Source organism: Cherax quadricarinatus, chromosome 84 (assembly GCF_038502225.1).
Source record: "Cherax quadricarinatus isolate ZL_2023a chromosome 84, ASM3850222v1, whole genome shotgun sequence".
NCBI lineage: Eukaryota > Metazoa > Arthropoda > Malacostraca > Decapoda > Parastacidae > Cherax > Cherax quadricarinatus.
This window is the reverse complement of record NC_091375.1, coordinates 4495726-4508803: the sequence shown is the minus strand read 5'-3', so window position 1 is coordinate 4508803 and position 13078 is coordinate 4495726. Positions and strand designations below refer to the sequence as shown.

Below are 13078 nucleotides of genomic sequence, written 5' to 3'. Positions count from 1 at the left end.
AACCTAACTCCTCCAATGTTGTTGGAGTTATATAGGGCTACTGAGAATACCACTGCCTCTGCTGGCCTTCACCACCATGTACAGCTTATGCTCTCAGTGGCCCTTATACACCCAACACAACACACCACCACTCGTGACATATGCAATGACTTTTTTATTCATTCTAGAGTATATGTCATGTTTCTATGTTATTAATATTGTTTATGTCATTAGATGAATTGTGCTAGATAAATAAGCTGTAGAGTTGATATTAGTGTCATCCAAACACTCCCCTGCTGCCATCACAATTCTTAACGTATCTTATTCATACACAAACAAGTCTTCAATAAAGGTAAGTGTGATATTGTTTTATTCTTCAAGTCTCATTGTTTTCTGTTTATGTAAATATGTATTGCATGTTAATACTTGTTAATGCTTTTGGTCTGAAACAGATTAAATGGATTTACATTTCTTATGGGGAAAATGGTTTCGCGAATCAATTTCGCCATTAGTCACACACTTGAACGGATTAATTACAAAAAACGAGGGTCCACTGTATCTGAATTATATGGAGCAAAGTATTACCTGAATATAGGGTCATGCAGTTAAATGACACGTGAAGGGGAGGGTTAAATATATTATCTAGCTTGATCAAACATATACATGTGTACAGGGCTTAAAAAAAAAATTACAATTTAATGTCAGCTTAGGTATTCGAAAGTTTGGAATGCTCAAGGGCTGATAATATCTAATATACATTTACATTCAAAATGAAAGCCTGTAATTGTTTTACATGGTAGGATTGCTGGTGTTTTCTTCTGTCTCAAACATGCAAGATTTCAGGTACGTCTTGCTACTTCTACATAGGTCACACTACGCATACATATACAAACATGTACATACACACCCCTCTGGGTTTTCTATTTTCTTTCTAGTTCTTGTTTATTTCCTCTTATCTCCATGGGGAAGTGGAACAGAATTTTTCCCCTGTAAGCCATGCGTGTTGTAAGAGGCGACAAATGCCGGGGGCAAGGGGCTAGTAACCCCTTCTCTTGTATAAATTACCAAATTTAAAGAGAGAAACTTTAGTTTTTCCTTTTTGGGATATAGCCAAGTGAACAAGTAAACAGCATTTAAGATAAAACTGTTGCATTTGTGGATTTAGAAAAGGCATACAATAGGGCAGATATAAAAGCAAAGTGGCATATGTTGCAAATGTATAGATTAAGTAACAGGGTTACTAAAGTTAAGGTAGGTGGGAAAGGGAAACTTTTCCAGTAAAACAGATCTTAGGGCTGTGATGTCACCCTAGCATTAGTTCTTCTACAAAGCTGAATGCTATGGTGTAGGATTAAATAGAAAAAAAGCTTTGACAAAAGCTAGAGTTGTCACAGCTGCTCTTTGCCAATGACAGTTCTTAAGAGCTAACATATGTAAAAAAGGTGATAAAAAAAAAGTAACTCAAGGGTTACAGTATGAAATTATACTGGAAGAAATGCTGGTGGTTTGAAAGATAATTATGTAGAATGTAATAAAAGAAAAAAAAAATTATTTACAACTGTAAAGCACCATTTTTGGTTTCATATACTGCAAAATAAATGCCATTCATCAAATACCATCTTATTGTATATAAAATGAACCTTAGACAACAGGAGCAGTGCTATGCTCCTGGTATCCTATCTTCAGTGTAAGAAATTCACAATTCTTAAACTAAAATAAAAAATTCTGTATAGCATACCACAGTAGAAGAATCCTGCTTCTGCCAACTCTCCAGGTTTTTGTTTAACAAGTTCTGGCCATCTGACGAAACTTGCTACTCTACTCTCATATGTTAGATAGTCTTTCCGTTTAGGACCACTGTGCTGAGGCAGACCCATACTATCAAGATTTGCTCCTTCCTTCTTTGGAGGTCCACCTTAAATCAAAGAATACATCATTAGTATATACCAATGGAATAAGCAAAAAGGTGACAAGTGAATACGAGTTTGTAAGGTCATTCCTCTAGTCTCTTCTCGCTAAGCAGTACCAGACCTATTCATGATTCTGTATATATACTTTTTTTTTTTTTTTTTCAACAAGTCGGCCGTCTCCCACCGAGGCAGGGTGACCCAAAAAAGAAAGAAAATCCCCAAAAAGAAAATACTTTCATCATCATTCAACACTTTCACTACACTCGCACATTATCACTGTTTTTGCAGAGGTGCTCAGAATACAACAGTCTAGAAGCATACACATATAAAGATACACAACATATCCCTCCAAACTGCCAATATCCCAAACCCCTCCTTTAAAGTGCAGGCATTGTACTTCCCATTTCCAGGACTCAAGTCCGACTATATGAAAATAACCGGTTTCCCTGAATCCCTTCACTAAATATTACCCTGCTCACACTCCAACAGATCGTCAGGTCCCAAGTACCATTCGTCTCCATTCACTCCTATCTAACACGCTCACGCACGCTTGCTGGAAGTCCAAGCCCCTTACCCACAAAACCTCCTTTACCCCCTCTCTCCAACCCTTTCGAGGACGACCCCTACCCCGCCTTCCTTCCCCTATAGATTTATATGCTTTCCATGTCATTCTACTTTGATCCATTCTCTCTAAATGACCAAACCACCTCAACAACCCCTCTTCTGCCCTCTGACTAATACTTTTATTAACTCCACACCTTCTCCTAATTTCCACACTCCGAATTTTCTGCATAATATTTACACCACACATTGCCCTTAAACAGGACATCTCCACTGCCTCCAACCGTCTCCTCGCTGCTGCATTTACATATACATATAGAGATTTTCACATTATATTCCTTAGCAGACCTTTTCATAATCAGATTTATCTTAAATTTGTATGACTGATTGGCAAACAGTGTTTTTAGAAGCGGAGGAAGAAAATACTGATGCATGCAAGAATCCCTTGTTACAACCAGAGAAGAAATAGATTAACATCACAGTCCCTCAACTTCCCCTTACCTGCCATCTGTCCTAACCAGTCCCACCGACCCAGTGCCACCAGATTACCCTATTCTCAAGGAAAGGGAGTGAAGATTAGATGGTGTGCATGTATATAAACAGCTGTCAGTTAAACTTTTTTTTAACACATTGGCCGTTTCCCACCGAGGCAGGGGGACCCAAAAAGAAAAATTTCATCATTCAATACTTTCACAATCATTCATACATAATCACTTTTTGCAGAGGCACTCAGGTATGACAGTTTAGACGTTACTCCAAATAGCCAATATCTCAAACCCCTCCTTTAAAGTGCAGGCATTGTACTTTACTTCCCCACTTCCAGGACTCAAGTTCAGCTAATCAGCTTCCCTGAATCCCTTCACAAAATATTACCCTGCTCATGCCAACAGCTCGTCAGACCCCCCCCCCCCCAAATAATTAGTCTCCATTCATTCCTAACACACTCACGCACACTTGCTGGAAGTCTAAGCCCCTTGCCCACAAAACCTCCCTTATCCTAAACTTGTGGCAGAGGCTCCCAGGGGTTTGTGAAACATACCACCTGCTACCTATCTTGTTCAGCTGTGTTTATTAAGAATTAACACTAGTGCCGAGGTCCATTCATTGTGTACAGAAATGGTAAATAACAAAAAAAGGCACAATACCGTGACTGGAACGATACACAAATAACCGGCACATAAAAGAGAAGCTTACGATGACGTTTCGGTCCGACTTGGACCACTGACAAAGTCAATTATGAATCAACACGACTTTGAATTCCAGGCTTCATTCTTAATATGATTTATTGATATATCTAGGCAAGAACCCAAATGATGTATATTACATGACTACTGTATATGCTACCTCTAACTTGACAGATTATGTTAAAAAGAAATATTTAACAGAAAAGACAATACTTACTGCACTCTGCATAAGAGCCTGGCATATGCCTTGGAGTGCCACAGACATCTATCCCCACCATGTGTCTATTTCGCAATTTTGGAGATGATGGCGACATCTTCGAAAGAATTTCACCATGTGTAATTGGGATATTTCCAACCGGCTGTCCCCTGATAAATGGACAGTGTGGGAAATGCCGCTGATGCTCCCCTCTAGGCGTGTCACCCTCTTCCCAGGCTCCTACAATGCCTCGGCAGAAGACACAAGCACAGTGGTCAGCTGTTCTGAGATAGTAAAAGCCATCACGTGCCAAATCACTTGGTTTCAACCATTTCACAGGCCATTCTATAAAAGTTTCCAAGCGTTCTTTCTCAAACCGCAGACTGTCATAGGAGGCAAATTTCTTTGACCTATTGAGGTTCTGAGCAAACTTGCAGTCTGGTTTCTTTTCCTTGTGTAGAGCGATAATATCTTCATCTGGTTTTAAGTTTACAGCATCAATTTGTAAATTACACATATAGCATTTCACAAAGTCTCCAGTGTGTGTGTAATAGAAACCAGCCTTCGCAAGAGTACCATTATCTATTGCAAAATTATGACCCTCAAAAGTTTCCAAGCGATACTGCTCATCAAAGAGCTGCAAGTTATTTTGGCTTGCATCTCCCATTTCTATACACGCTTCACAATTTTAAGCCTTGATTAATACTTGGCTCAAATTGCTCTAAAAAAGATGTTTATTTGTAAAGTGAGGAACTAGTACTGCACGTGATTTACTTTGCTTTTATTTAACAGTTTGCTAACTTGTTTGGGTTATTTCATCCAATGACTAGATACAGTAACTTATATTCTATATTCACTTATACGTATTTATATAGTAATACAGTATAATAAAGTTTCTCTATAAAGTTCTTCCACACAACAGTGTCTTAAACATGTGATATACTAGACTTCTAATCACATTACAATATCTTCCAGGGGGATTCCGCTCAGAAACAGAGATAAGCAAGGGAATGTTATTCTCTAGGCATGTCCCTCCACACACCCGACTATCATCCTGCATCGACTATTCATCTTATCTGTAAGAAAAGAAAAAGTTCTACAGTTAAAATTAGCTTTTGGCTATTTTAAAAAATAGCTCCTAGCTTAAGGATCTAAATCAAAGAATGCAGTGAAGGAAAATTTTTAACAGAGGATACTGTACTTAAACTACTGTACCTGTTCTATTTGAATGGCCACTACTGGATGTACAGTGGTCAAGTCATTGCCTATACCAGTACATTATCAATATTATCTGTTACTTGAATCCACTGGAATTTTTGCACGTAAATATAACTTAACTTTAACCTCAATTACTGTATAAAATATTTAAAATAAGAAATGGACAATGCAATCATTTTGGAAAACAAAACTAAAGCACAAAATATTAATAAGAATTACATTTAACTATATTCACACAAGTTCTTTCAGTGACTTACCTGTGATGAGAGCATTTGGCTCAATTGAACAGAACTAACAAAAAATGAAAAACTGATTTTCTCGAGTTATCCTGGGTTAACTCGAAATGCCACTGTAGCATGGGTGGTCATACCAGTTTTAATATTTAATAAAACCTTTGTATTTTTAGATTAAATTACCCTTTTGACTAGTGTATAGGAAGTAGCTCCCAAAATTAAGATTTGTTCAAGAGAATATACACCATAATTAAAAACCAATTTAATGCTACTTTCATGAAGCCCCCTCCATCCCCAAGGAATCACAGCAGGTAAAATACCAAAAATTAAGATAAAGGTTTAAGAGTGAGAGCCAAAATATGATTATTAACAACTTTTTTCCTAACAGTGGAATTTTAGACAAGAGTTTCACAGTATACAAAATATCATGAAAGGCTTAATCTATGCATCGTATCTGAGTTTTTTTTTTTTTTTTTTTTTTTTTTTTTTTTTTGTCATCTTTACCTTTGATGAGTTCCTATTACTAAGTGTCAAGATGCAATATCTGCAACATAACTAGCATTTTTAATACAAGACATTTAATAAACATGTAAAATTTGAATGATTCCATGTGCAATTTAAATGTAATATAAACTGTACTGTATATGAAAACCCGTACAATATTCTGCCATGACAAACTTGTAGTTGTGGCAGGAAGCACACCAGGATTAAAAGTTTAAATTTCATTGCTTTAAGACAAGTTTTAATCAGATTTTTGTTTATGTATGCATGTATGTATGTGCACACGCACATGTGTGTATGTGCATAAGCAGTATGAGTAAAGCTCCCAATACAGTATACCCTCAAGCAATGAATTTTCACAAGTGTTCCTAGAACAAGCAACACCAGTCCAATCTTTGGAGTACTGCTGTGGTTTACTTGGAGAGGGTTTCGGGGTCAACGCCCCCGCGGCTTGGCCCGAGACCAGGCCTCACGGTGGATCAGGGTCTGATCAAAAAGGCTGTTACTACTGGCCGCACGCAAGCTGACGTACGAACCACAGCCTGGTTGGTCAGGTACTGACTTTAGGTGCCTGTCCAGTGCCTTCTTAACCCTTAAACGGTCCAAATGTATATATACTTTCACCTGCGCAGCACCCCGAATGTTTTGAGAAAAAAAAATTGCTTTTTTTTTTTATAGGAAAAAGAGAGCATGTGGTACCCAGGCATCCCCAATTTTCTTCATTTGGCGCACACTGAGTGCGCACACCCATTCTCTCATGTCTAGGCGACCAGGCCTATCGTGCCAATGTTGAATGAATGGCAAATGAAACATATATATACGTCTGGGGCGCTACGCAAGAGAACGTATATATACGTTTAAAGACAGCCAGGTGTCTATTGGTAATCCCCCTTATGTAGGCTGGGAGGCAGTTGAACAGTCTTGGACCCCAGACACTTATTGTGTTGTCTCTCAATGTACTAGTTGCACCCCTGCTTTTCATTGGGGGAATGTTGCATCTCCTGCCGAATCTTCTGTTTTCATAGTGATTTTCGTGTGCAGGTTTGGTACCAATCCCTCCAGGACCTTCCAAGTGTATATTATCATGCATCTCTCTTGCCTGCATTCCAGGGAATACAGATCAAGGATGTTCAACCGTTCCCAGTAGTTTAGGTGCCTTATCGTGCTTATATGTGCTGTGAAAGTTTTGTGCACTCTCCAGGTCTGCAATGTTGCCAGCCTTGAAGGGGACCGTTAGTGTACAGCAGTATTCCAGCCTAGAGAGCACAAGCAATTTGAAGAGAACCATCATGGGCTTTGCATCCCTGGTTTTGAAGGTTCTCATTATCCATCCTACCATTTTCCTAGCAGATGAGGTAGATACATTACTGTGGTTTTTGAAGCTATTTATTCAAGAGAAGGGGGGAGAACTAAACCCATTATGAATTATGCAGTGCCTTAGAGAATAGGAGGCAATCAGATTTGATACAAGGAAGGGATGGCTCTAATTCCCTGAATCAAGAGCCTTTCACGGGCCTCATATAGGTCCAATGTAGGTACAATACAATGGAGTTGTGGGTCATGTGCAGTGCCTGTGCTCTATTCTGGCACTTTAAAGTACCTTCCACTAATAGAGATACCTACCAAAATATTAAGACAATGCTGAATATATAACCAGATGACAACTGAGCTGCTAACAAGCAAAATGTTAAGTACAGCAATCATGTACAATGTTTCCTGTCCCTGTTGGCAATGTTTGTTATTACTTCAATTTTTACCTCTACTTTATAAAGGCAGCAACATAAGCAAATTGTCAGCCAAAAATACATTATCACATACAACAGCACGTATGAGTTTGCCTTGTGTGTTTGCGAGTACAAGCTTACCACTCGCGACAGAAGTAAATGAAATTTAGGAACTTGGCATGTGCATTTTAAGAACTGGAAACACGGTTGAGGAAGAGGAGACGTTTTTGTTCTAACCTAAGGAACTGGGTACATGTATTAACTTCCAATTTACACTACTGAATCTCTTGGACATGAGCTGTATCATGCCGAAATAATTTTTTTTTTTTTAGACAATAGACAATGATGATTTTACAAGTAGTATTAAAAGCTACAATAATTCCCTGAAACAGGTAATATAAAGGCAAATATTGCTAACAAGAGTTCATAGAATCTCAATGGCCAAGTCATTTTTAAAAATCTTAAGTCAGAATTAATTAATGCCGTTACACTTATAAAGGGAAAAAAAATTGCTGCCTAACTGAAAGAAACAGTACTTTAGTAATTTAGGTACAGGTACATAAATATAATTATCAGTGTAAATTACCTAGGATAACCCACAAGTCAGACAGACGTATTTCCACTTAGGAAAATCCTTTGCTATAAATGCATTGTGAGACATAATATAAAATACCGACATGACAGAGGAATACTGTGTAATACAATCATGTACTGACGACGTTTCGCCCAAACAGTTTACGGATTAAATTCAAACAACTTAAATTTCTTTATATGCTATACAAAGATAATTTAGTCTAAATGTAGTAAAATATTAGGCACGAAAGAAACTTGTATACAAATGCAATTCGAGCATTATATAGCAATTTTTTTTTTTAGGTAAAGGCATATGCAACTAATGAATAATTTTTGAGGAAACTTTCGCTCTAGGAGTGAAACGTTGCCACAATAAAAACGTTGCATTAGTTGCAGACGTGTGCTCTTACCTCAAAATTATCGGTAATTTTACAGACATTATTATAGCATTGATTGATTGTAATCAAGGGGGAAGCGCTAAACCCTTAGGATTATACAGCGCCTGTGGGAGGGATGGAAGGTATTCAGACTTAATTCAGGGAACTGGAGCCAAGTTCCAATTTCCTAGATCAAGAACCCTTCACCAGCGACAAGGACCCTCCCTTGAAGGGATTATTATAGCAATTATTTTCCATACCATAAATGTATATGGGTGAGGCCGCCAATTAAATATTTATCTATTACTGGGAAATACTGCGTCGTACACTTATCTGGGTAAACCCCGTGACAAGTCTTTGTCGGTGGTGGTGTATTAATTAAACCAGTTATACAAAGGACGGTTAACCAGATTCCATAGGCAACGTGGAACTCTTCTAACGTCATACATACAAATAAACATGGCTTACAATAGACGCTGTGAATATTTTCACTTAAATTAACGAACCTGAAGGTGAGGTTTTCCCAGTTACCAGCAAGAAATGCGCTGTAGTGAAAAGATTTAGCTGCCTTTCTTTATCCTCTGACTCCTTCACTTAGTATGACTGGTCTCGCAGCTTCTTGAAGGATGAAGGAAAATGAGTTCCTGGGATATGTGTAGCAAGAGACGCCAGCAGTAAGCTGCGTCCTAGATCTGTGGGTTCCACTCTGTTACACCAACCTACAACATGGCCGTCACTGCTGCCTCCCCCACCAACCAAATATTTGTTCTATTTTGGCGTTCCTTCCTTCACTACATTTGCATAAATATATAAAATTCCATAATTTTATTTTTTGTTGTGTGTGAAAATTTTTATAGAGGGAATTTAGCTCCCACAAGAGAATATTCTAGTAATATCAGCGCTGGTATTGGTTCTAACTCTTGTAAAAACTCAATTATATTAACATTATGGAGTAAATATAACTAAATAAAAAACGAGCTTTTTTGTTTTACATATTTTTTAAACAATAAATACCGAGTAAAAGGAACTGTATTTACTCATATTATGACTTGTTAAAATATTTTTTATACAAAACACAATGTCAACAGCAGGTCTGTAGTTTATTACAATTATGAGACATTTATAATTATCTTTTTAAAATCGCATGTTCATAACCTGAGTGATGTTTAGTTTTTTGACTAACACATAAGTATCTATATAATAGGTATTTATTGTATAGACAGCTGAACATCGGCATCAAAAACCTTAATAGAAACAGGTCACTGACTTTTTTGGGTTATCTATAGGTAATTTACACATGTATCTATGCATGATAGTTGTACTTGTGTGCCTGTACCTAAATAAAACTACTTACTAAAAATAAAAATAAGTCCCTATGTTTACTTTATTAGGTTATATCTGTATAACATGGGTGTGATGGGTGGGTGAGTTAGACCTGCCTAGCGTGGGCCAGTAGGCCTACTGCAGTGTTCCACTATTCTAATTTTCTCATGTACCTCAAACAACATTGTACCCTCATGACCACTGTAAAAAATAAGAATTATATTTCCTAAGCCTAAATAAAAACTTAAATTACCTTGTACGCTCACAAGTCTCGTGGCTCAAGTGGTGCCTCCCTCGGCTGACAACTAAGGCACGGGGTTTGATTCTAGCACGTGTGGAAACGTTGGGTACGTTTCCTTACACCTCTTGCCCCTGTTCACATAACGGCAAACAGGTACCCGGGAATTAGCTGGCTCGTAGGGACAACGAGGGTATATATATAAAGTAAGGTACAAAGCATGACAATCATTGTAGGCAGTAGTACTTGTGGCAGTAGTGCTTGTGGCAGTGCTTGTGGCAGTAGTGCTTGTGGCAGTGCTTGTGGCAGTAGTACTTGTGGCAGTAGTGCTTGTGGCAGTAGTGCTTGTGGCAGTAGTGCTTGTGGCAGTAGTGCTTGTGGCAGTAGTGCTTGTGGCAGTAGTGCTTGTGGCAGTAGTACTTGTGGCAGTAGTACTTGTGGCAGTAGTGCTTGTGGCAGTAGTACTTGTGGCAGTAGTGCTTGTGGCAGTAGTGCTTGTGGCAGTAGTGCTTGTGGCAGTAGTGCTTGTGGCAGTAGTACTTGTGGCAGTAGTACTTGTGGCAGTAGTACTTGTGGCAGTAGTACTTGTGGCAGTAGTACTTGTGGCAGTAGTACTTTTACTTGTGACAGTAGTACTTGTGGCAGTAGTACTTGTGGCAGTAGTGCTTGTGGCAGTAGTGCTTGTGGCAGTAGTGCTTGTGGCAGTAGTACTTGTGGCAGTAGTACTTGTGGCAGTAGTACTTTTACTTGTGACAGTAGTACTTGTGGCAGTAGTACTTGTGGCAGTAGTGCTTGTGGCAGTAGTGCTTGTGGCAGTAGTGCTTGTGGCAGTAGTGCTTGTGGCAGTAGTACTTGTGGCAGTAGTACTTGTGGCAGTAGTACTTTTACTTGTGACAGTAGTACTTGTGGCAGTAGTGCTTGTGGCAGTAGTGCTTGTGGCAGTAGTGCTTGTGGCAGTAGTGATTGTGGCAGTAGTGATTGTGGCAGTAGTGCTTGTGGCAGTAGTACTTGTGGCAGTAGTGCTTGTGGCAGTAGTGCTTGTGGCAGTAGTGCTTGTGGCAGTAGTGCTTGTGGCAGTAGTGCTTGTGGCAGTAGTGCTTGTGACAGTAGTACTTGTGACAGTAGTACTTGTGACAGTAGTACTTGTGACAGTAGTACTTGTGACAGTAGTACTTGTGACAGTAGTACTTGTGACAGTAGTACTTGTGACAGTGATTGTGACAGTAGTACTTGTGACAGTAGTACTTGTGACAGTAGTGCTTGTGACAGTAGTGCTTGTGACAGTAGTGCTTGTGACAGTAGTGCTTGTGACAGTAGTGCTTGTGACAGTTTACCTGGAGAGAGTTCCGGGGGTCAACGCCCCCGCGGCCCGGTCTGTGACCAGGCCTCCTGGTGGATCAGAGCCTGATCAACCAGGCTGTTACTGCTGGCTGCACGCAAACCAACGTACGAACCACAGCCCGGCTGATCAGGAACCGACTTTAGGTGCTTGTCCAGTGCCAGCTTGAAGACTGCCAGGGGTCTGTTGGTACTTGTGGCAGTAGTACTTGTGGCAGTACTTGTACTTGTGGCAGTAGTACTTGTGTAATACTTGCTAATACTCCAGCCATTTGAAGCTGAAGTGTAAGTAAGAACTTTCCTCAAAACACTAAACCCCGCCCATCACACAGATACTGCTACAAGTATTACAACTAGTGCTAGTACTACTACTACTGCCACAAATACTTCTACCACCACCACAAGTACTACTACTACTACTACCTACAACGATTATATTACGTTTTGCATCTCGCTCTATACTTACATAATACCCTCTGTGTCCATGTACTGTTTGTAACAGCTTGACAAAGTTCCCGGAGAGCGAAACGTTGCCACAATAAAAGGCCGCATGAGTTGCACATGTGCCCTTTTACCTAAAAAAATATAACTAGTTCTGAGAGGGTGAGTGGAACTACTTAATGAAATTATAATGCAAAACAATGTAATGACGTATAAGTTCTCGGAAAATTATTTCTGTAGGCATTTCCTACAATATATGGGCGTTGAAAGAAATGGACTGAGGCATTTCCTACAATATATGGGCGACAAAAGAATGAACTGCGGCATTTCCTACAATATATGGGCGACAAAAGAATGAACTGCGGCATTTCCTACAATATATGGGCGACAAAAGAATGAACTGCGGCATTTCCTACAATACATGGGCGTTGAAAGAATGGACTGCAGAATGTCCTACAATATATGTGGAGAGAAAGACTGTATTGAAACATATCCTACAATATAGAAAGAAAAAGCTGAAACAAGTATTAATTACTGTGATGGAATTGGATGAACTCAATGAACACTATGGCTCCTGCTGGAATATTTGATATCCTCATTGCTCTATGGCTCCTGCTGAAATACTCTATATTCTCATTGTCTTACTGAAGTCTCCCAGCTCAGGTTGAGAGATCTTAACACCTTGTTTGAACACCATTCTGCGTGATGGAATGTGACAGAAACAGTTAGCTTTGTTCCCACTGTGTAACTATCATACACGTGGAGAAATTTTCTCCAGGAGTAGGCGAAAGCTGTCTTCAAGATAAGTTTCCCTACACTACAGGGTGGCAACATAATGTTAATAAATCCAACTTTTGCTTAGTAAAACAAATTCTTCAGTCACATATTTCAGTGTTTGCCCACTTTTTTCTATAAATTTTAATGCAAATTCATTAAAACAGTTTGCCTAACTTTATTTAGCAAATTAAAAATATTTTACAGCCACTGGTGTAAATTTCCAAAATGGTTTTGTGGGTACAGATGTTTGAGACATACAACAGCTGCTCATGTTCGCCAAGTAGTAATAAGCAGCAACAGCCTGGCTGACCAGGCAAGTCTGGCCCCAGACTGGGCTGTGGGAGTAGAAACTCTGGTGGGGAACAGAACCAGTCTAGATTCCAATGGAAATAATCCACACCGTTTGGCTTTTTGGGTGGTTATTCATATGAACGAGGTAAGCCTAGCTGGGAGTTCTCAGCTTAGATGGATGATCAAACCTCCACAACTTCGGGTTTAACGCTTC

General features: G+C 39.2%; 1 protein-coding gene across 1 annotated transcript in view; it reads right to left on the bottom strand.

Annotated features, from left to right (window-relative positions):
* Positions 1 to 13078, bottom strand: part of LOC128704252 (baculoviral IAP repeat-containing protein 7) — a 32592-nt gene that overhangs the window by 8007 nt on the left and 11507 nt on the right. The window contains 2 exon segments of the mRNA XM_070102919.1: positions 1718 to 1894; positions 3852 to 4906. Of these exon segments, the coding sequence (XP_069959020.1) occupies positions 1718 to 1894; positions 3852 to 4497 (823 nt within the window). The 5' untranslated portion in view covers positions 4498 to 4906.